Genomic DNA, 24508 nt, shown 5'->3' on the forward strand with positions numbered 1-24508 from the left:
TCGATGTGAACTTTTTCTGTCCGTTCACAGGTGTGTGAACTCCAAATATCAGATCACGTGACTACCCATTCAGCCAACCAGCATGAAAGAAACAGTGTAAACTTGAAGGTATGACATTATTTCACTGTAAAGACAGATGTTGTGATCATTTTTTACTGTGCATTCTTAGAATGTGTAATTTGTCCTCGTGACCATATGGTTGACACGGATGTAACGGCGTATGCTGCGGATGCTGTACGGAGACGGAGCCGGACACCCACAGGACGACCTGGACCCATGGTTAGTCATGTGATATATTGTTAAATGACAAAAATCTGGACATATATGGTTACACAAGTCACTAATGTTCGCATTTATGTTAAAGCAAAGATAAAACGTCAATCAACTTCAGTGTATGCATGACCAGATCATCTCAAACATGTATCTCTACATTTTTCCAGGGCTACGGTCCAACTATTCCCAATCGGACATTTTGTACCTCTCGGGACTTACAGCGGGTACTCGGGTAGGGTCGGGTAATAAGGGGTGGGTACCCGGGTAGTAAATTTGGACTCGTCCCAGCTCTAATCACTAAGCCTGACCACCTGTTCCGTCTAGTCGCTCGTATGAGAAGCATACTGTGTACATGTAGATTGCAGGGAACCTGTTAGGGCTGCAACGATACAGAAAGTGAGTGAGTGAGTTGGGTTTAACGCCGCTTTTAACATTATTCCAGTTAAATCGCGGCGTGTCAGCTTAATGTGGGAGGAGAGCCCGAAGTGATGCAGGTCTCAGACGTTTACCAGTTCGGTGAAACCCACGAGCACGGGTATGGTGCTGACAAACCTAGAAACATAATCGGGGTGAACCGGGATTCGAACCCACAATCATAGGTTTCTGGCGTGCCCAAGGGACGCAACACTGCACAGCGAATCGCGGCGCCTTAGACGACTGGGCCACCCGTGCCCCCAATACGGGGTGTGTACCCGGGTAGTAAATTTGGACTCTTCCCAACCCTAGTCACTAAGCCTGACCACCTGTTCCGTCTACTCGTCTGTAGGAGAAGCATACAATGTACATGTAGACTGCAGGGGACCTGTTCCATCCCAGGTACATCACGTGGGTCATCATGTATACAGAAAGAAAAATATGATTCCAACATTGCCATGGCAGATATGCAACTTTAACAGGACAAACTCACTTTCATGATTAAATGCTTTATTTCAAGAGAAACTCCATCCATTTGAAATGGAAGGAATACAATAACAAATCGTAATGAACAAACAGCCTTGATTTAACTCGGGACAATATATAAAACATGTAAAATAGATGACATCGAACAGATTTAGCTATTCATCCTTAAAAAATATAATATTCAAAGTTTCTAAAATTTACACAATCACGGATTAAATGTAAGTCTGAAATACATAAGCACTTCTTCGACAATGATTTTGCAGAAACTGGTGTGGGGAGTCGTCTTTCTAAGGTTGAGCTGCTGCAGCTATTATATGATGTCAGCTTATTGAGGTTTATACCGATGAGGATGGTGACTGACAAACACTATTTTGGACTGAAGGATCACAATGAATATGAAATTGAATATATCGAACAGTATTGATATACGCAAGTTGATGGTGTGTAGGATCTTAATCATTTAATCAGTATGATGCAACAAACCTGCTCCTTGAGTGAGTGATTGATGTGGGTTTCACAAAGTATTTCAATTGTTTCTGGATGTTACAGCTTAATGAGCACAACTGAGCACAACTGTTGCCGGTCTGTGAGACACCCAGGAACACCATCACTGAATTAAACCCATGACAAAGGGACACAACTCTGCACAACCATTCCATGGTTTTCCTAAGGCTAAAACAATAAGAGTCTTGGTTGTCAGGCACTGCCCACATCATCATCAAGTCTGTCGCACGTTTCGTTTTTATTTCCATTATCAAAATAATAAAAAAATCCTAATTCTTAAAAACAATGCGATCCAATATAGCACACAGTTACTGCCCTTTACATGCGCAATGATTTACTGCGCATCTCCTGTTATGGTCATGGTGGTAATAGCAGTTTGTATGCTTACTGATGTAGGGAGGCCCTTACTAGTTTGATCAATCAAAAAACAAAACGAAACACAAAAAACCCGCCTGTCCACCTGCACGATCTTTTCATTGCCTGAGAACCAATTCTTTTATTTTTTAAGCCTTACAGACAACTTAAGAAAGTGATCTCTTTCATGTAGCATCAGCACAAAATGATATTTCTTCTAAGATAATGAATGTTCCTTATGAAATATGTACATTGTGTTATGTACAAAATATTTACATCTTCTACAACATGTGGGGGGCGGTCGGGTAGCCTAGTGGTTAAACTATTCGCCCGTCAGGCTGAAAAACCCGGGTTCGATTCCCGACATGGGTACAATGTGGGAAGCCCATTTCTGGTGTCCCCCACTGTGATATTGCTGGAATATTGCTAAAAGAGGCATTTAACCACACTCACTCACTCACTCACTCGCTCGCTCAATCACTACAACATGTGGACAAGTGAACTATCAACTGCAGGTTAGTCTGCCTCAGCTCAGACCTTGTCTCTGGTGCTGATCTAGGTAACATTGGCAGATGAACCCCATGAGTAAAGGTATCCAGTTGCACACAGATTTGTTTGAAGACTCAAGTTAACGAGTTCATCGGAATAATGGTCCTCATTCCACAAGCAATCTCAGCAACTAATAGATGACAGTCTTTTAAGACATGACCTTACATTGTTTCACGCCATTTAAGCTTTCAGCTACACAGCTATGTAACTCCATTTGTTGGAAGACTTCCAAGGGTCGTTGTTCTTCAAATCATTGTAGAATGAAGGTTTTCACGGTTGGAGTCCATCATAACTCAAGCAACAATGTAGCCAGAATTGTACCGCCTTGGACGACTGAGCCACCCAGTGAGGTATTTAACATGTACTACCATGGAAGGCAGCTGTAGAGTATGACTGGGTTTGGAGCAGGGTTGTACAAGCAAGACACAATTTGGGAGAGGGTCGTTAAAAAAAGTTGTGGCACTGTAGCTCACCTGCAAATGTAGTAAAAACAACAAAGACAGCTGGTTGCTGTCAGCATTGACACTCAAATATTTTCTTCATAAATACGAAAGGCTTGCACTAAATTCTAAAAAGAAATATACAAAATATGATGGCAACATAGGGAGGAACATGTATGCCATCTCCTTCAGTCTGGCAATTTCAGAGGAAGAAAAGTTTACGGAGGTAAAAATACATTTTGAGAGAATTTAAAAGCACAGCACAAAGCAATAGTGGTGGTGATGGTGATGATGGTGGTGATGATATATTGTTGCCCAGGGGTTGGATGAAGGACTTGTAAAACAGTTGATGATATACAAAACAGGGGTTGACACTGTTGGTCAATCCAACTATTCTGCAGGACATTTTGGACTAAACATTTATGTAAAATAGTTAGATTTTGATTGAAAACAAATCCCTCTTGATTTGCATTTGACTCTGACTAAAGGCCAAGTGTCTGTGTCTATCCTTGAAAGATAGGCAGGATGAAGGACTTGTAAAACAGTTGATGATATACAAAACAGGGGTTGACACTGTTGGTCAATCCAACTATTCTGCAGGACATTTTGGACTAAACATTTATGTAAAATAGTTAGATTTTGATTGAAAACAAATCCCTCTTGATTTGCATTTGACTCGGACTAAAGGCCAAGTGTCTGTGTCTATCCTTGAAAGATAGGCAACCATCGGTAGGGCTAGGATTGTCTGCTCATTATGCTGGAGTCCTGACTACAAGTCTGTGTGTTGCATATTGTATAATGGGTCATTATCAGAATGCGAGCACTATTGTTCTGACCATTGTGTCTGATTTTGTATGATCCCAGTAGTCAGTGCAGACACTCTCACTGGACAGGTGCGACTTATTCCTTGTCAGAGTAGCTATGTTTTCTCTGTTTGAGACTGCTGGACAGTTCAGTGTCCATGTTGTGACGATGCCTGCACTTCACTTGATGTCCATGAACTGAATGTCCATGACAAACAGGTTGGTGTTGGGCAGTGGTGGAGCACCTGGGGACAGCACATTGAACGTCATTTTCTCCATGTTCACCGACGTCCTGCAATACAAGCACCCAGTTAGTCAGAGCAACAATCAGTTAGTCAGAGCATCAGCACATTGAACGTCATTTTCTCCATGTTCACCGACGTCCTGCAATACAAGCACCCAGTTAGTCAGAGAAACAATCAGTTAGTCAGAGCATCAGCACATTGAACGTCATTTTCTCCATGTTCACCGACGTCCTGCAATACAAGCACCCAGTTAGTCAGAGCAACAATCAGTTAGTCAGAGCATCAGCACATTGAATGTCATTTTCTCCATGTTCACCGACGTCCTGCAATACAAACACTCAGTTAGTCAGAGCATCAGTACATTGAACGTCATTTTCTCCATGTTCACCGAGGTCCTGCAATACAAACACTCACTTAGTTAGAGCATCAGCACATTGAACGTCATTTTCTCCATGTTCACCGACGTCCTGCAATACAAACACTCAGTTAGTCAGAGCAACACTCAGTTAGTCAGAGCATCAGCACATTTAACGTCATTTTCTCCATGCTCACCGACGTCCTGCAATACAAACACTCACTTAGTCAGAGCAACAATCAGTTAGTCAGAGCATGAGCACATTGAACGTCATTTTCTCCATGTTCACCGACGTCCTGCAATACAAACACTCACTTAGTTAGAGCATCAGCACATTGAACGTCATTTTCTCCATGTTCACCGACGTCCTGCAATACAAACACTCAGTTAGTCAGAGCATCAGCACATTGAACGTCATTTTCTCCATGTTCACCGACGTCCTGCAATACAAACACTCAGTTAGTCAGAGCATCAGCACATTGAACGTCATTTTCTCCATGTTCACCGACGTCCTGCAATACAAACACTCACTTAGTCAGAGCATCAGCACATTGAACGTCATTTTCTCCATGTTCACCGAGGTCCTGCAATACAAACACTCAGTTAGTCAGAGCATCAGCACATTGAACGTCATTTTCTCCATGTTCACCGAGGTCCTGCAATACAAACACTCACTTAGTTAGAGCATCAGCACATTGAACGTCATTTTCTCCATGTTCACCGAGGTCCTGCAATACAAACACTCAGTTAGTCAGAGCATCAGCACATTGAACGTCATTTTCTCCATGTTCACCGACGTCCTGCAATACAAACACTCACTTAGTCAGAGCATCAGCACATTGAACGTCATTTTCTCCATGTTCACCGACGTCCTGCAATACAAACACTCAGTTAGTCAGAGCATCAGCACATTGAACGTCATTTTCTCCATGTTCACCGACGTCCTGCAATACAAACACTCAGTTAGTCAGAGCATCAGCACATTGAACGTCATTTTCTCCATGTTCACCGACGTCCTGCAATACAAACACTCACTTAGTCAGAGCATCAGCACATTGAATGTCATTTTCTCCATGTTCACCGAGGTCCTGCAATACAAACACTCAGTTAGTCAGAGCATCAGCACATTGAACGTCATTTTCTCCATGTTCACCGAGGTCCTGCAATACAAACACTCACTTAGTTAGAGCATCAGCACATTGAACGTCATTTTCTCCATGTTCACCGACGTCCTGCAATACAAACACTCAGTTAGTCAGAGCATCAGCACATTGAACGTCATTTTCTCCATGTTCACCGACGTCCTGCAATACAAACACTCACTTAGTCAGAGCATCAGCACATTGAATGTCATTTTCTCCATGTTCACCGACGTCCTGCAATACAAGCACCCAGTTAGTCAGAGCATCAGCACATTGAACGTCATTTTCTCCATGTTCACCGAAGTCCTGCAATACAAACATTCAGTTAGTCAGAGCATCAGCACATTGAACGTCATTTTCTCCATGTTCACCGAAGTCCTGCAATACAAACATTCAGTTAGTCAGAGCATTAGCATACTGAACGTCATTTTCTCCATGTTCACCGAAGTCCTGCAATACAAACATTCAGTTAGTCAGAGCATCAGCACATTGAACGTCATTTTCTCCATGCTCATCGACGTCCTGCAATACAAACACTCACTTAGTCAGAGCAACAATCAGTTAGTCAGAGCATCAGCACATTGAACGTCATTTTCTCCATGTTCATCGACGTCCTGCAATACAAACACCCAGTTGGTCAGAGCAACACTAAGTTCGTCAGAGCATCAGCACATTGAACGTCATTTTCTCCATGTTCCCTTCAAGTTTGTTTGTGTGTTGCTTAACGCCGCACTCAGCAATATTCCATTTATATGATGGTGGCCTCTTAACAGAGTCTGGACCAGACAACCCAGTGATTGACATCATGAGCATCGGTCCATGCAATTGGGATCAATGACATGATTCAACCCAGTCAGCAAGCCTGACCACCTAATCCAATTAGTCGTCTCTTACAACAAGCACAGTCGCCTTTCACGACAAGCATGGGTTGCTGAAGACCGATTCTACCCTGGATCTTCACGGGTCGAAACGGGTAAACCCCTGCATGTTGACATGAAAACCTTGTTGTACCCTGGTCCCATAAATTTATCAAGGTTGAAACATAGTCATGACTGATGCATAAAATCTCAGACTTTTGATGACTTTGTCATGCTTTTTCATTAATCTATGCCAAGACTGCCGGGAGTCAGTCATTCTGCCACCCTGTGTACTCACACAACAATAAATCCCAGCGTGTTCGACTCAATCATTGTCTGTTCGATGGTGGTGGAGGAGTTGATGCTCAGGACATGGTGCAGGATGTTGTTACCTGGAACATTCAACACAGGTAAACAGAGACAGGTGAACAGAGACAGGTAAACAGAGAGACAGGTGGACAGAGACAGGTGAACAGAGACAGGTGAACAGAGACAGGTAAACAGAGACAGGTAAATAGAGACAGGTGAACAGAGACACAGGTACACAGAGAAAGGTACACAGAGACAGGTGAACAGAGACAGGTGAATAGAGACAGGTGGACAGAAACACAGGTGAATAGAGACAGGTGGACAGAGACAGGTGAACAGAGACAGGTGAACAGAGACAGGTAAACAGAAGCAGGTGAACAGAGACAGGTGAACAGAGACAGGTGGACAGAGACAGGTGAACAGGGACAGGTGAACAGAGACAGGTAAACAGAAACAGGTGAACAGAGGCAGGTGAACAGAGACACAGGAGAGGAGAGACAGATGGATAGAGACACAGGTGAACAGGTGAATCACATATGGAAACTTCAAATTCTTATTGTTCATCAAAATCACCTCCATCAGGTCATCGAGTATTTACATGTCAATATCACCCATACGAGTAGAAACATTGAGTGTAATAACTTTTCAATATTTGCATTTTAGTGATTCTCCAAGCTGATTGGTCAGTTGAAGCCCCATGTCACAGTGCTTCACTGTTAAAATACAACATGACTTCATACATTGTTCCTGACATCACAGCTCGATTTCACGACTGAACAATAGTTTGCCTTTAGTGAAGTTTATCTAGTGGGTTGACATTTCATAAGTTTTTCTTCATTTTCTCTCTTAAAATGTCTGCGAGTAATATATAGAATAACCTACTCAAAACTTGAAATAATGAACTATCAGCCCCTCGCCAAAGCCTCGGGAGTTTCATCATTCATTCAGAAGGCACAGATAATCCATCATTCCTCTCGTTGGTTATTCTCTAAATAGACTTCCTTCATGATATCAGTGATATGTCAATAGTAAGCACCAACTGGGGACAAGTGTACTGCTTCACAAACTTCCAAGCAAGTCAAACTTTACAAAGCTTAAGTGAATGAGTGAGTATGGTTTGACGCCGCTTTTAGCAATATTTCAGCAATATCACGGCGGAGGACACCAGAAATGGGCTTCACACATTGTACCCATATGTGGAATCAAACGCTTAAACCACTACGCCACCCCACTGCCCCTTACAAAGCTTAAAGGTCACTTAATGTGTAATTGTTTGATGAAATCTGATGCAATAAGGAATATACAGTAAACTATGCTTGTAACGAACACGCTTATAACGAAATGGCGGATATAATGAACTGTTATTCTTGGTCGCTGCAATTTGCTGTATAGTCAGTGAGTATGGTTTTACGCCGCTTTTAGCAATATTCCAGCAATATCATGGCGGGGGGACATCAGAAATGGGCTTCACACATTGTACCCATGTCGGGAATCGAACCCGGGTCTTCGGCGTGACGAGCGAACGCTTTAACCACTAGGCTACCCGATCGCCCAAATTTGCTGTATAAACATGATAAATGCTGTATACATGGTTATAAAGAACTACAGTTATAACAAACTGGAATTAGTGCTCCATTTGAGTTCGTTATAAGCCTAGTTTACTGTATACCAATTCGGGACACTTGCTACAGTATGCTGAATTCTTTGCTTCAAATAAAATGGCTCCTCGATGTGTGCCCCGAAATACTGATGCACAACTCATCCCTTGTTTGTGTGTACAGGTGTACTTACTAGGCAGTAGGGGTACCAGCTTGGTCTTGTTGTCCTGGGCCTTCATCCCCAGGGGCAGGCACGACTCGGGCAGGGGCGGGGCTGGCAACACACACAACATTACTCCAGTGACATCATCAACAGTACATGCCTATAACATGTATAAAGGTTCATACAGATACGAAACACTAAAATTCAAGGCGTTTTCAAGGTTTTGCACTGTTATTTTCAGTGCTGATTAGTTTTGTTATTAGCCTAAGTCTGCCACATCTTTTTTTTAAATCAATTATACCATGTATTAATCAACAATATCTGAAAAGCAGTATGAATTTTCCAACAAGATGTATTTTCACAACCATCAATAAAAGACATTAAGTCAGTCAAGAATTTCTATACATGTATTTATATTAACAGGCATGGATGTATTGTACAAATTCAAGGCTTTTTTAAGCTATGTTGGTGATTTTCAAGGCTTTTCAAGCCATTTTGGTGATTTTCAAGGCTTTTCAAGCTAGTTTGGTGATTTTCAAGCCTTTCATGGTTGACACTAAAAATAAAGGCTTTTTAGAGACCATAATATTCAAGGGACTTTTCAAGCGATTAAACCTTGTGTATGTAGCATGCTTAGAATCAGTAGGGTTGAACATTGCTTTGAACAGTATTTCAGTTATGTTAAAGCAAATTGACTTGTTTACCACTTTGAGGAAACTGACGTGTATGGTCATAAGGTGCTGACAAACCAAGGGTCGTTTGAGAGGCATTTCTTAGAAGTTGACGAATGACAAAGTGGACAAATAATTTATCGATAACAACGTCTTCATAATACTGTTATAGCGACGTTCAGGTATAGATCCTCATACCGTTGTCAAGGGAAACGTTGCTGTTACAGAATAATAAAGTTATCCATGAAAAATATGTTCACTTAACGTAGGGTCATAATCCAGGAAAGTCTGAGAATCACAGAGATCAAATTACGGAACACAATATCATTGTGGCTTCTTATAAAAAGCCAAATGAAATACATAAACATTTTGAATAGCAAAGAACCTCTTAATTGTCCTTGTTACCAATGGTTACATAAACAAGCAAAAACCAGCAGAAGTCTTGTTGTCGTCAGTTTCTGGCAAATGTAATTATGGTGCCATACGAAGCAAAAAGACCCACCCACAAAAAATGAAAAACTATGTACAGTAAACTATGTTAATAACGAACACACTTATAAGGAACTGACGGGTATAACAAACGTATTGTTTGGTCCTGACCATTTGTGTTATATATGCTGTACATATGCTGATAACAAACACCAAGTATAACAAAATAAAATTGTTGGACCCTTTGAGTTTGTTATAACTGAAGTTTACTGAAAATATGCTCTCCTTTGCATGATCATTTTTTTAATATTTTTTATTGATGGCTCATAAACACACACATTCTTTCCTATTACTACAGCCAATCTGTCATGCCATGACTGATGCCTAATGCAGGGATGACTCAAGGACTTTTCTGACGTGAGTCCTGTATGTAAAAATTTCAAACATCCCAGAAGTTCACCCATACAGCACAATGTCCCACTGTATTTGAAAATGTGGGCCTTTTTTCAAATTTACGGGCTAAAAGCTGAAGGACCCCTCCCACCATCCCCTAGAGTTATCCCTGCTACAGTAATGTGCTGCCTGGTTGTGTATTTAGTTCACATGCAGTCTGTAAGCTAATGGTGGGTCGGTACACCGATGATTTTCACACTGCCAACTGTAAATCATCAGTGTGCCAGATATTAGCCATCCTGTCTATAAAAAAGATGGCTTACGCATCACAGATAAGAGCACATGCATGTATCATGATACATATCAGATCGTGAGTAAGGTATCATGCTACGTATCGGATCACACAGTTGGTGTACCATCCCAGCCCTACTGTAAGCATGGAAACCTTTATCATGTTTAAACTCAGTACGTGCAAACTGTCGAGGGCGTACCAACATCATTCATAGTTTGCCTCATATAAATATAGAATACTAAACGAGCTCCTGTGTAATACCAATTTTATGAAACTCGTGAATAGTTGTGGTATCTGACGAGCTAAAGCTTTCGCTCGTCAGATACCACAACTATTCACGAGTTTCATTAAATTGGTTTTACATGGGAGCGAGTTTAGTATTTTATTTATTACTTGCCATTTATTACGTTTTTAGAATTATACTGTTGAGTGTGAATAGGCTGACACCTACACGATCCACGGCATAATCCAATTGAGTTTAACACAATAATACTTCAAACACGTCAAAAGTTGAAACATATGAATTTAATACCATACTACGGCCCACCTTTAGAATTCAGGCGTCCGTTCGACAAAATTATAGTAGAGTTAAGGTTATCGCAACTCACATACTTTAACTTAGACCAACAACTGTCGTGCTACAGTATGAGGGTTGCTGGGGTCATCGAGTGTGCACAAGTTCCTCTCAGTGATCTATCATCTCCACACGCAATGTCATTGAATAAGCCAAGGGATGTTGAGAGCTTTCAATATTTGTTCCGAGAGTTCATAAGCACGCGTTTTGGTATTACACAATGTGTAATACAGCTGTATGTTTATAAAACGGGTGATCTCTTCACAGGCAAGTAATAAATATCATATACATATAAAACATTGCATTACAAAGGCACACACTGGAGCACGGTGCTTTAGACATTGTGATAATCACTCTAAATCATAGTCTCTCCGATTACCTCCAATCTTAAATATTTTGACATCTGCGAACTTGACTTCAAATGTGTGAGGGTACAGGGTGTTCTTGATGCCGTAGAAGTATTCCCGCACCTTGGCGTCCCTGCCCTCGGCACGCACGTGTGTTGACCGCTCCACCACCTGACATGGCAAACACAACACACAGTAATGTCAATAATAGTACCAGATTTCTGATTGACTGATTGATTGATTGTTTGTTGTTTAACGCCACCTTCAGCAATATTCCAACTATATGACGGCGGTCTGTCGATAATAAAGTCTGGACCAGACAATCCAGTGACTGACATCATGAGCATCGATCCAAGCAATTGGGATACGATGACATGCATCAACCAAGTCAGCGAGTCTGACCACCCGATCACATTAGACGCCTCTTACGACAAGAATTGTTTCCTCTTACGGCAAGCATGGGTTGCTGAACATGCTGAAGACCTTTTCTACCCTGGGCCTTCACGGGTCTTGAGTTGGTGAATGATGTCTATGGTAGGTGTTACGATTAGCTAGCTGTCTACCAAGTCTATGGTGCTTAAAAACCAAAGATGATCATCTGTACAAATCTGGGATTCGAACCCACACTCTACAGACCTTGAGGGACACTGCAGCCAAAGACAATCGTCCCACCTGAGCCCCGACATGATACTTTGTAAGCTAGCATCATGCATATTGTAGTCTGTATGACAGACAAGCTACTCACCCCTCCTGACTTTGGCAGCAGGATGATCTTGACGAATTCCGGCATGTCTCGTTTCATCTCATTATACAGCCGCTCTTGATCCAAAACAATCACAGCATCAACTGTGGGAGAAACAAGGGCGATAACTGCAGGTTTTGTTTGTTTGTTTTATTGTTGTTTAACGCCCCACTCAGCAATATTCCAGCTATATGACGGCAGTCTGTAAATAATCATATCTGGACCAGACAATCCAGTGACCACCTGACCCTGTTCGTCGCCTCTTATGACAAGTAGTCTCCTTTTACAGCAAGAATGGGTTGCTGAAGACCTATTCTACCCCGGATCTTCATGGGTCAGATAACTGGAGGTAATACCTTCAAAGGCTCCTGCAGCTTGTTTAATGGCCTCGTATCCCCCTCCTCGTATCCAACCCCCAGTGTTGATGATAACACCGCTCATATTGGCTGAAACACACAAGACGAAGGTAACATGTTTTTGTTCTAATTATAACATTCACATGACCATATTTCAATCTGATAAGTTCACCCTATTTTTTGTTTGACAAAATTGCTGCTCATTGTGAAATAATAACAGACTATGAATACTAACTGGCAGATTTTCATCCAAATTCCTCAAAAATGTGATTGCAGCAATAGTACACTCCAAGATCATTGAGTAACTTTACTCAAGAGAATTTCTAAACAAATGCCAATAGTCTTAGTTCTCAGGCACCGCCCTCATCATCATTAAGTCAGGGGCATGTTTCGTTTTTATTTCTATTTTCCAAAAAATAAAAAAATCCTTAAACTTCAAAACAATGCGATCCAATATATCATGCAGTTACTTCCCTTTACATGAATACTTCTTTAATGCGCATCTCATGTCGTATTCACATGGTCATGGCGGCAATAGGAGTTTGTATGCTGGTTTATGTAGGGAGGCCCTTTCCCAGGTTGATGGTACACAACTGATTATTTGGTTACATACTAGTTTGAACAAGCCAAAAAAACCCAAAAACAGCCGCCCTCACGCCCAAACTATGTTTCTAAAAGTCATTGCCTGAGAACCAATTCTTTAATTTGTTTAAGTCTTATAATACAGAAGTAAAAAATAATCTGCAACATCCTCAAAAACTTTGGATGCATATTCAATACTTTTACATATATCCATAGCTTGAAGACTTAAAGATAAATTGTTTGATAGGCATCAATTAGAAGTTGATGGATGACAAAGTAGACACAATTTATGGATAACAACTTCTTTAATACTGCAAAGGTGACAGTATAAGGATCAATACCGAAATGTCGCATTTACAGTAATACAGAAGTTGTCTACTTAGACTTAAAAATGTTTAAAAAAGAGCACCCATAAAAGCATATTGAAGGCTCCCAAGAATCTCAAGGACTCCCAAGGGTCCCAAGGGTCCCTCAATCAAGTAAAGGACATGGAAGTGAAGTTAACTTGCCTTTGTTGCTGGATTCACATCGCAGATTGATGACATCAGCCAGTCGCGACACGAGGAGATTGAAGAGTGTGAGATTCTCGCTAGGCGACTTGTGTCCGAAGTGGAAACAGAGTGGTGCTGCCTCCGAGAAGCCCTCCTCCACATCAGCAGGCCGCTCCACGACGATAGCCCCTACATCGGGGGGACAGCATCTCAGTTACAGTAGAGTGAGTGGGTGGGTGGGTGAGAGTGAGTGGGTGGGTGGGTGAGAGTGAGTGGGTGGGTGGGTGGGTGAGAGTGAGTGAGTGAGTGAGTGAGTGAGTGAGTGAGTGAGTGAGTTAAAGTTTAACGTCATACAGTTATAGTAGAATGTGGATATAACAAACTATAAGGGACCGGAGAAATCAGTTTGTTATATACATTGTTAGTTATATACGTTTTCGCTTGGAAACATCTGCAATCTTGGATAAAATGATAGCCAATACACATAATAGCAATGTTGACTTGTATTAGCAGTGATCACTTCATAGCAATCAAGTGAAATTTAAAAGTTTAATGTTTGTTTTACAGACAAGATTAGTCCAATTACATTTATTTGTTTCTTAGTTGTTTAACGTCGCACTCAGCAATATTCAAGCTATATGAATGGCGGTCTGCAAATAATTGAATCTGAACAAGACAATCCAGTAATTGACATCATGAGTATCGGTCAACACATTTGGGATGCGATAGCATGCATCAACCAAGTCAGTGAAGCTGACCACCCGATCCCGTTAGTCGCCTCTAACAACAAGCATGGGTTGCTGAAGACCTATTCTCTACCCGGATCTTCAGGTGTCCAGAAACCTCGAAAACATTTCATTCACTCTCTTTCTGTAGTGTGTTTTGTTCACCTACCTATTGTTCCTGGGATTCCTATCTGATTCTGAAAGAACAAGAACAAGAGTTGAGGCAAGTACTATTTCCAGAACCAGGATGTGATGTGTGCACATACATGACTGTCAAGAGTGAGTATGGTTTTACGCCGCTTTTAGCATGTTTAGCAATGTTCCAGCGATGTCAAGGCGAGGGACACAAGATTGTGCTCATGAGGGGAATCAAACCAGGGCCTTCAGTGAGACAAGCGAACGCTTTAACCACTAGGCTACCCCACCATCCCTGACTATCAAGACATATAAACTTAACTCCATTTACTTGAAATTAATCCTGTCAAAAAAGCAGCATGTTTAACAAAATCAAATACAGTAGTTTCTTAAGTGTGGTTGGCAGGGATGAAACCCTTGCATATTATCTGACATCAGACCTGAACAAATAGGTAATCTTGAGTCTCAATCACATATCTGAATTTGTGTGTGCATGTGTGTGTGTGTGCATGCGTGCGTGCGCGTGTGCATGTGGATGCTTGTACTTGTTTGGACCAGCTTAATAGTACCTGCCCACTGAGATACCAAGCTGCAGTTTAATATGGATAAACCAATCAGACACAGTATATTGACTCCTGGCCGAAAAGTCCTTGTTTTCTCCAATTAACTTCAATGCCGAACTCCATGCAGGCTAACAACAATTACCATCTTTTAACATATTTTTTAGCCAGGGAATCTAATCAATGATCTTCCACTCTCTGGGCAGACGCTCTATCCACAAGATCAGGTTAAGAAAAAGACACATTAGCTGTGATGTTTGGCACACAAAATAAAGGACACCTGACATTCCAATCATGTCTGCTTCTCACCTGACCAACGTCTAGATCCGCCAGGACTGGAGCACGCCCGAGCCGCACAGCGTAGTTGCAGAGGAGGCGACACAGCGTGCTCTTTCCGACATCCGTTGGCCCAACAACAAGCACCTGCACAACACAGACTGACATGAGTGGTGGAGCAATACACCCAACATTGGGGGACTCATGATACTCGGCGTGAGTGAGTGAGTGAGTGAGTGAGTGAGTGAGTGAGTGAGTGAGTGAGTGAGTGAGTGAGTGAGTGAGTGAGTGAATGAGTGTGGTTTTACGCCACTTATAGCAATATCACGGCAGGGGACACCAGAAATGGGCTTCACACATTGTACCCATGTCGGGAATCGAACCCGGGTCTTCCGCGTGACGAGCTAACGATTAACCACTAGCCTACCCGACCGCCCCTTGGCGAGGTGGAGGGAAATGGGTTTAATGTCACGTCCAAGATTATTGCACTTATATAGTTTTCTTTGTTTGTTTGTTGTTTAACGCCGCACTTCGCAATATTCAAGCTATATGACGGCGGTCTGTAAATAATAATTGAGTCTGGACCTGACAATCCAGTGATTGACATCATGAGCATCAATCTAGGCATGATACAATGACATGTATGAACCAAATAAGCGAGCCTGACCACCCAATTCCGTTAGTCGCCTCTTACGATAAGCGAAGTGCATGCACATGTGCGGGTATCTGCTTATACCAGTCCGCACTAATGTCGATTTTATAGTGCTAGCCCACTCAGATACCATGCTGCAGTTTAACATGAATACCCCACTCACACACAGTATACTGGCTCCGAGCTGACCAGTCCTTGTTTTAGCCCCTTCATGCCGAGCGTCAGACAGGGTGACAACAAGTACAATATTCTAATGAGTTAAGACACAGCCGGGGATCAAACAATGGACCTTCTGCTCTCCGGGCCAATACTCTACCACTAGACAACGGAGGCGGTCCATGATGCTCTGTGTCACAAGTTGAGTATAGTACTGTGAGGTCTTGTATTGATACAAGATGATATAAATTGTTACAGGTTGCATGTAAAAGTACATGAAACTTAACTGTAACATACTTTTTGCTAATTGTATTTACAAGAAGTCTCAAAACACTTTTCGTTAATTAACTCAACACCTACCATGTTTATGCTACCTACTTTATATATGTTTTGATTGGTTGTCTATTGAGTCCCTTTGAAGATGCATTACATCTCATGGTGATTGATTGATTGGTCAAAAGGTTGGTCAATTGGTTGGTCCATTGGCTGATTGTTTGGCTGATTGATTCTTGTACTCTAAAATATTCCAGCCAACAATCTGTAAATAATGGAGTCTGGACCAGACAATCCAGTGGCTGACATCATGAGCATCAATCCACGTAACTTGGATACGACATGCATCGACCAAATCAGCAAGCCTGTCCACCCGATCCATTTAGGCCCTCTTATGACAACTAAAAACATCATGCTCATCCTACATTGTCCTATGAATGGTGTTATTGATTGGAAATTTCAGTATTGATATTGCGATGGCATCATATGATGGCGGTCTGTAAATTATCAAGTCTGGACGAGACAATCCAGCAACTTACATCAGGAACATCGATCTATGCAAGAGACGAAGACATGCATCAACCAAGACAACGAGTCTGACCCCCCTATCTTGATGGTCGCCCCTTACGATAAGCATGGGTTGCTGAAGATCACTTCTAACCCAGATCATCATGACACATCTATTAATAACAATTATTCTGTATATGTGTAAGATATAAATGACCACCATAGTTCTGCCATTTAATGCTAAACATGAACTAGACTGATCCATTAAATGATTAGAAATGAGCACTTCTGATTAAATGCAATGTTTTTATACTTACCTAACGCTACACCTACAGCACTGTGTAGCATCAGGTAAGGCAAAACATGAGCATTTCTGATTAAATGCAATGTTTTATACGTACCTGATGCTACATGGCGCTATAGGTGTAGCGTCAGGTAAGTATAAAAACATTGCATTTAATCAGAAATGCTCATGTTTTGCCTTACCTGAAGCTACACAGTTCTGCTGTGATGCTACACAGTGCTATAGGTGTAGCGTCAGGTAAGGTATAACTTAAATTTTCTGCATTTTCGAGGACCATCTGAAGCTGGTAATTTAAACCACTGCCATGATTGCAAACAATTCTGTTCATCAGTAATTTAGAATATTTTTCATAAATTTGTATGGATACAGAATGACATTAAAAATGTATCCGATACATCGATATCCCGGTATCCCGATATACAAGGACATCCCCAAGTCATCCCGCTCCTCGTATCTCACCCTTGGTCCGCGGGAGTTCTCGGTATCTGCTTTCTCCCTCATCTGTTCCAGCGCTGCATGTGTATTTACGTACATCACCATCGGGGTCTCCTTGGAAACATAGGCAACTTCCGTCTTGCCGCTGAGGTTACAAGGTCAAGGCCAATATTGTGTAAACATGATACATGTCAAATAAGTCCAGATTCCACCCTTGACGAACTAGGCTGGAATTATGGAGTCATATATTTGGGCTGGACTAAGGAGTCTATGCATAGTCCAATCAAAATCTCGTAACGAAATCGACATCTGCCGTGCAGATTTCGGTCGATTACAGGATTTGCACAGCATGTGTACATCCAACTCGGTTCCAAATCTGTTCATGTTTTTAAACAAGGTGCTCATGTGATTGGATGCATTTCATAAAGACCCTTTATATTACAAAATAGATTGTGATTATGGATCAGATCATCTTGACTGGAGCCGCGATTTTGTTTGAAGCAAATGCAAATGGTATGAAAGCTGGAATGTGATTGGTCAATAGAAGGGACATAACTTGTAATAGACACTGGTGGTATTACGATCGAGCCCACAAATTCCAGCCTAGATCAGCAAGGGTGGAAACTGGACTTTTACAGTCAGTTAACCAATCTGTATGTAATTCTACAACAATATTGAATACATATGGGTTGAGATCAGTATTGGCAAAAGGTTATAATTAATATGATTAATATTACTATGACTCTGAAAAACACTTGATTCTGATTGGTCAATGAAGGATTTCAATCACATCTGATTTGTTTATACAGCTGATTTGACATATTTGAGGACAACATCATTTCTAATACTTCCAGCTATATGACAGCGGTTTGTAAATAATCGAGTCTGGATCAGATAACCCAGTGACTGATATCAGAGCACCGAGCTACTCAATAGCGATACGATGACTTGCATCAACCAAGTCAGCGAGCCCGACCACCCGACTCCTTTAGTTGCCTGATTACATCAGATAATAGGTTTCTGAAGATTGCTGATCTTCACATGACACTTCTGTAGTACTGACTGTTATATCAAATATTCTGTGTCACAATGAGTGGTGTGACATAAAAAATAGTAGTATGTGGTCCAGAACTAACCTTGCCTCCATTTCTTTAGGGGCGACCACTTTATGTTTGCTTATGACATAGCCTACGAAACAAAAATACTTCTTCACTGGTTATCTTTGTTTAACATCAACAATATATCACTTGCTGAGAGAGACAAAGAGCGTATCTGTCTATGGTGAAAGGATATTTTGATGGTACAACCATGCCATGTGAACACGGCCACTTTGGCGCCGGCTTGAAACACATAGCGCTTATTTTTGGTTAATTCTGTGCCGAACACCTCAGCCATTCCATCGCATAACTGAAAAACAAGATCATGTCAACATTCAGTAACCATGGTAACACGTGCTGTTATCAAGAAAATCAGAATTGACAGATATCAAAAGTTCTGATGATCATAATTAACTATTAAACACCACTCCATATTATGTATGTATAAAATCACCAGTCATGACAGTCTTGTGACAACACCATGTCAGGGATTCTAGGATATGACAAAAGTTATGGGTATTGCCAACAGTATAGTTTCATAAGTATGGTAAGGCCATGTCGCAGGTAGAGAGGGGTCGGGAATGAGTTTAATAAGGAAAGTGTAAAGTCAAGCTCAAACCAAGATTGTTCAGGACATACAGTTTGTATTCACCTTGATTCTTTCATTGAAATAAAACACAATGGCTCAATAGATGCAATGCAATGACCACTTTTTTCTTTGTGTGTTCTAATATATATACAGAGGGAGGGTTTACAATAAAAGGTAGTAAGCAAAAATTGGAAATTGATAAAAATCAATAAAATTGGGGTGCTTATTAAAACCATACACAAGTTAAATATTGTTCAAAGATCGAGTGGTAACAAAATAATTAGTTCAAACGTTCATGAAACTAACATTTTTTCATAACAGTTACAATTCAGTTATTTACCCCATTTCACTGCTGTTTACTGTAAAAAATCTGTAAACGTAGATATTCTGTATTGTGAACATGGTGAAGATTACCGTATTTTCTTGAGTATAGTGCGCACCCATGTATAATGCGCACCCCCCTCTAGCGGGTTCAGTATTTTGGAGAAAAAAATATTCGAATATTACACCGTAGAATCTACCCCTTCAGCGAAGTCCGGTAAACGAACGGGTGAATTTGAAATAAAAAAAATCATCAGATATGTTGATTTACCATTTAAATAGTATTTACTGTTCTGCTAGGCATTGTTTTATATCCAGGGATTACGATTACCTAGTGTATTTTCTTGTAAACTAAGCCGGAAACAGCAATCCGCTGTACACACGTTTTCTTGGAATCGACCGGTGATTCGGTCAAGAAGCACCCAATGATATATCTTCTAAGGATTTTCAATGCAAGGATCGGCAAAAATTGTATCTGAAACTATTTTTTCGTGCTCACAGTAATGTCTTTCCATGGGGGAAAAAAACATCCAAACTCATAATTCGTGTATAATGCGCACCCCCTTCTACACAGCTGTGTTTTTTGGAAAAAAAAAAGTGCACTATACTCAAGAAAATATGGTAGTTACAAATTGGTCCATAAGTTGGTCATGGGTGCTTATTGGAGGAGGGTGCTTGATCCTGTTAATACGGTAATACATCCTACAATTACACTATACAGTCTACACAACAGGCATAATACTGATTTACATACTTACCTCTAAGTTCACACTTGCTTTAGATTCCACTTCAAATCTTAATTCAGAAAACTTCTCAAGTTTGTATTCTTCCTTTCTCTACAAACAAGAAACATTATCAAGATCATGTCTCAGCGAGTATATACTTCCAATCTTGCTCTTCTGTTCTGAGATCTCAGGGTCTAAAAAATTATTTAGAAATGGCACCGACAGAAATTGGCATTAGTCCTGTGGTCCATGCCAAACTGGTCATGCATACACTAAAATTGACTGAAGATTGAAACATATAAAAGACAGAAGGAATGCATGCAAAGTCAGAAAGAAAAGCACACATTAGTGACTTGTAGTGTACATGGTGTAAGCATGGAGTTAGAGTGAATTTTGTCTTTCAACAATATATCACGTGACAAAACATGGGTCCGGGTAGTCCTGTGGTTAACCAGGTCCTACTCAGTACCCACCTGACCCGAGTACCCCTGGTACACAAGTTACCTGTCCCATCCCTACTATACATGTTATATGATGTATGTAATCTACAACCTTCTTACACCTCTTGTCTGTGGCATACAGGCATATTCAGATGTAACTATGGGCTGATGACCTACACCATGTACACCTTAGTAACAAACTGAATTGAATTTGATTAAATGTGTGTATCATTTATCACTTTGTTTATGACAATAAGGTAACATCTCTGGAGTAGGTTCATTTTCAGTCTGATTATTGATCCAGGTTAATGTTGTATGTCGTATCAGTCTTTGCTGGGTCAAGTGTCGACCACATGGGTCATGGTTATCAGATTTTATTAGTTCAGTGTACACATCTTATAAAATCTAGCAAATAGTACCCATGATGGGAGAGTTTCCCAAGTTGTTAATGAACCTGTGGCGGTTAAATGTGTTAGACATCATAGATCAGTTGACCGATCTTTGAAAGTTATAATTTATAATCACCTTTCAAAGATCAGTCAACTGATCTATGGATGTGTCAAATAGATACTAAGGTAATTCATAGATAGCTGTAGACTAACTGTCAGTCTTGGCAACGTTCCTATAGTCCTTGCCAAACTGCCCAAAAGTTTAAAAAAGGTATCCTAAGGACTAGTAGAAATTTGCCTTTTTCAAGGGTTTCCACATGTTATCATTATAAGGATTAGCTAGTGGACTAAAACTGTTAAATTCAATCACTGAAAATCTGTGTGATATTGACTTATGTTCTAACCAGATTTCTCCCTGTATTTGGCAGTGTAAACAAAATGCCTCCTTCAGTCTAAAATTGGCTAGTACTGGTGAACAATTATGTCATAGTCACACTGATTGGGCCCACACCAGCTGACGATTTTGGAAATGGACAATATGCCGATTCGTCTAAACACTGTAACAGCTGGATGAAACTATTCACTGTCGGACTCCTGTTGTATACCTAAAACATACCTCTTCTTTATCGTCAGCCATAGCTTTGGTTCTAAGTTGTTCCTTCAAATATTTCTATTTGTTTACGAGTTGCGCCTCACATGCAACATTCAATGGGCGCTGCCATGTTTTGTCACGTGACGCACTGTTCGGACATTTTCGGTGCTTTCCGTTAACTGACCCATTTCGCAGAAGGACTGTATACATGGCGTATTTTATGGCACTTCTAACACTTGTAACATGGAATTATTAAAGAAAAAGAAAATCTACCCCGTTCTATTCCTTTCGTCTTTGAAAGATCAGTGTATTATTGGAACACGAAATGCCAAACACTTATATACTTCAGATCAGTGTATTATTGGAACACGAAATGCCAAACACTCATATACTTCAGTTATCAAATCTAGCTAAAATCTATATAGGAGGAGGGGGTGTCCAAGGGCTAGGATTGCAAAGGGTCCTGGGGGGTGGTGGTGGTGTGTGTGTGAATGGGTGGTGTCCAAGGGGTAAGATGATAAAGGGGATGTAAATATATAAAATGATCACCAAGCGTTAGGTTATACGGGGGTGCCGTGCAGAGGCACAGTCGCGCGCGCGCGCGCGCGTGTGTGTGTGTGTGTCTGTTTTCGTTTGAATTTTTATGCTGTAAAATTGTCGATAGGACTCCTTGTGACCGAAATACTTCAAACCACAGGTAGGTCTATCGGTAGTTATTCGATATTTCAATAGCAACAGTCTGTGAAAAGTTATATACTTTTTTAACCGGCAAAAAACACTTTTCTAGCATTTCTGATAGTACTTTAGTCCGGACATATGCCGATTTCATAATGCTAGCTCACTGAAAATATCATGCGCAGTTTAACATAAATACCCCACTCAGACACAGTCTACTGACTCCGAACCGACCAGTCATTGTTTTAGCCCCTTAATGCCGAGCACCAGGCAGGGTAACAACAAGTACCATCTTTTAACGTCTTTTGGTATGACGCATCTAGGGATAGAGTCCCCGCCCTTCCGCTCTCCGGGCAGACGCTCTATCCACTAGACCACGGAGGCAGTCGCTGAGTGTAGTGCGTGAGTGAGTGAGTATAGTTTTACACCGCTTTTAGCAATATTCCAGCAATTTCCCGGCGGGGACACAAGAACTGGGCTTCACACATTGTATCCATGTGGGGAACGAAACCGGGTCCTCGGCGTGACGAGCTAACGCTTTAATCACAAGGCTACCCGACCGCCCCGTTGAGCCTCATGTTTCAGTGTTAATCATTGTTCCTGGTGTTTTTCCCCCTAAATATATACAAATTTAAAAGTCCACCAACCTATCTATCCTATTTTGAAACAAAACCGGAACGTTTCAATTATTATCAGTGTTCTGAGTAGGTCGTTTTGATTTTTAAGAATTGACTTTTTTTGGCATTTGTGGGGGTAAGATAAAGATTTTACACCGGTTTTACGTGCATTCCTCCATAAACACAAAGATATATCGAAGTCATTTCTTATTAAACCAAAAAAAGAAACAAGTTCAGCAATAATAAATTCACAGACTGTTTATTTAATCAGAGATTCCTCAGTGCAACCCTATCACCATGTTAAACTGCGGCATGGTATCTCAGTGGGTTGACACTATAAAACCAAGTCCGGACTAGTACAAGCCGCCATATAGATACACATGCTCATGCGCGTCGCTACATGAGCGCAATAATCTTGAAGCGGTGTTAAACCCTATTTCACCCCACCGTTGTTTGTTTCAATTAAACACGAAAGTCGGAGACTGGAAATTCCTTACAGAGCCCGGGGTGCCTGGTGTCATGAGCTGTGTGGAGTTTTTATCACGAGCTCTTCGCACGGATGAGAGGTTCGATATCCAATATATGGGTGAGGTTACATGCACGTTGTTGAGCTTTGGATTTTAATCAGGAAATATAGCGACAAAAATTAACAACTTTCCATAATCATAAGAAATCTCTTTTCTTCGATTACGACTATAACATGAGCATGTGTTGAATCACTATCAAATAGTGATGATAACAGGTGTTCGCGAAATTAAATAGTAGTGCGCAGATATGTTTCTAAGGATGACTTGTTGCCAACAATGACTACAGTGAGAGCTATTCAATATATATTCAAGGCCCTGAAAGTTGTGTATAACCGCCAGCTACCGAAAATAGTGACTTTTGAAGTACATCGCCGAAAGCGATATATATGTTTAACGAATACTATGTGTCAATATTTATTCCTTTGAAAAACAGACGTGTGTGTATATACAAAGCGCACCCTAAAACAGCGTTCGGTGTTATTACTATAAGGGCACCCGTGAAGACCCGGGGTAGAATAGGTCTTCAGCAACCCATGCTTGTCGTAAAAGGCGACTATGCTTGTCGTAAGTGGCGACTAACGGGATTGGGTGGTCAGGCTCGCTGACTTGGTTGATGCATGTCATTGTATCCCAAATGCGTGGATCGATGCTCATGATGTCAATCACTGGATTGTCTGGCCCAGATTTATAACAGACCTCCGTCATATAGCTGGAGTATTGGTGATTGTGGCGTTAAACAACAAACAAAAACCATAAAGAGGTGTGTTATTCGTTGCTTCCCTTTATCGTGCCAGGATCCGAAGATCATGAGTTCGAATCTCAGATTATCCCTGATTATAGTCCTTGGTTTGTCTACACCATATACGTGCGTCATTTTAGGTTTTCTCATACCACATCAACACGCCATATACTAGTATATAACTGCAGTAGCGTCGCACCTAACTCAATCACTATATTTCATTGTCCTTTGCATGTGTTACTTGATCATTGGTATAGGCATGTAGCACGACAAGTTATTTTATGTTTGATTTTAAATATGACAGATAATAATTTAAAAGGTCAGAGGCGCCCTTGTCATTGTTTATAGCAGTGACAATACGTAATTGGTTATTAATAATTATTATTATCATAAATGTCATCTCAA

General features: G+C 41.0%; 1 protein-coding gene across 1 annotated transcript; it reads right to left on the reverse strand.

Moving 5' to 3' along the window:
* Positions 1–1232: 1232 nt before the first annotated feature.
* LOC139464831 (polyribonucleotide 5'-hydroxyl-kinase Clp1-like) lies at positions 1233–21673 on the reverse strand. The gene is made up of 13 exons (XM_071246360.1): positions 21570–21673; positions 20158–20235; positions 18686–18799; positions 17417–17542; positions 15099–15212; positions 14264–14291; positions 13388–13558; positions 12297–12386; positions 11944–12044; positions 11231–11369; positions 8523–8603; positions 6721–6814; positions 1233–4115 (listed from the first exon to the last, which is right to left on the reverse strand). The coding sequence occupies exons 1-13, from the start codon at positions 21588–21590 to the stop codon at positions 4004–4006; spliced, it is 1269 nt and encodes a 422-aa protein (XP_071102461.1). The 5' UTR covers positions 21591–21673; the 3' UTR covers positions 1233–4003.
* Between the last annotated feature and the right edge of the window lie 2835 nt (positions 21674–24508).

Source organism: Haliotis cracherodii, unplaced genomic scaffold (genome assembly GCF_022045235.1).
Source record: "Haliotis cracherodii isolate W230 unplaced genomic scaffold, xgHalCrac1.p SCAF_17, whole genome shotgun sequence".
Classification (NCBI taxonomy): Eukaryota; Metazoa; Mollusca; class Gastropoda; order Lepetellida; family Haliotidae; genus Haliotis; species Haliotis cracherodii.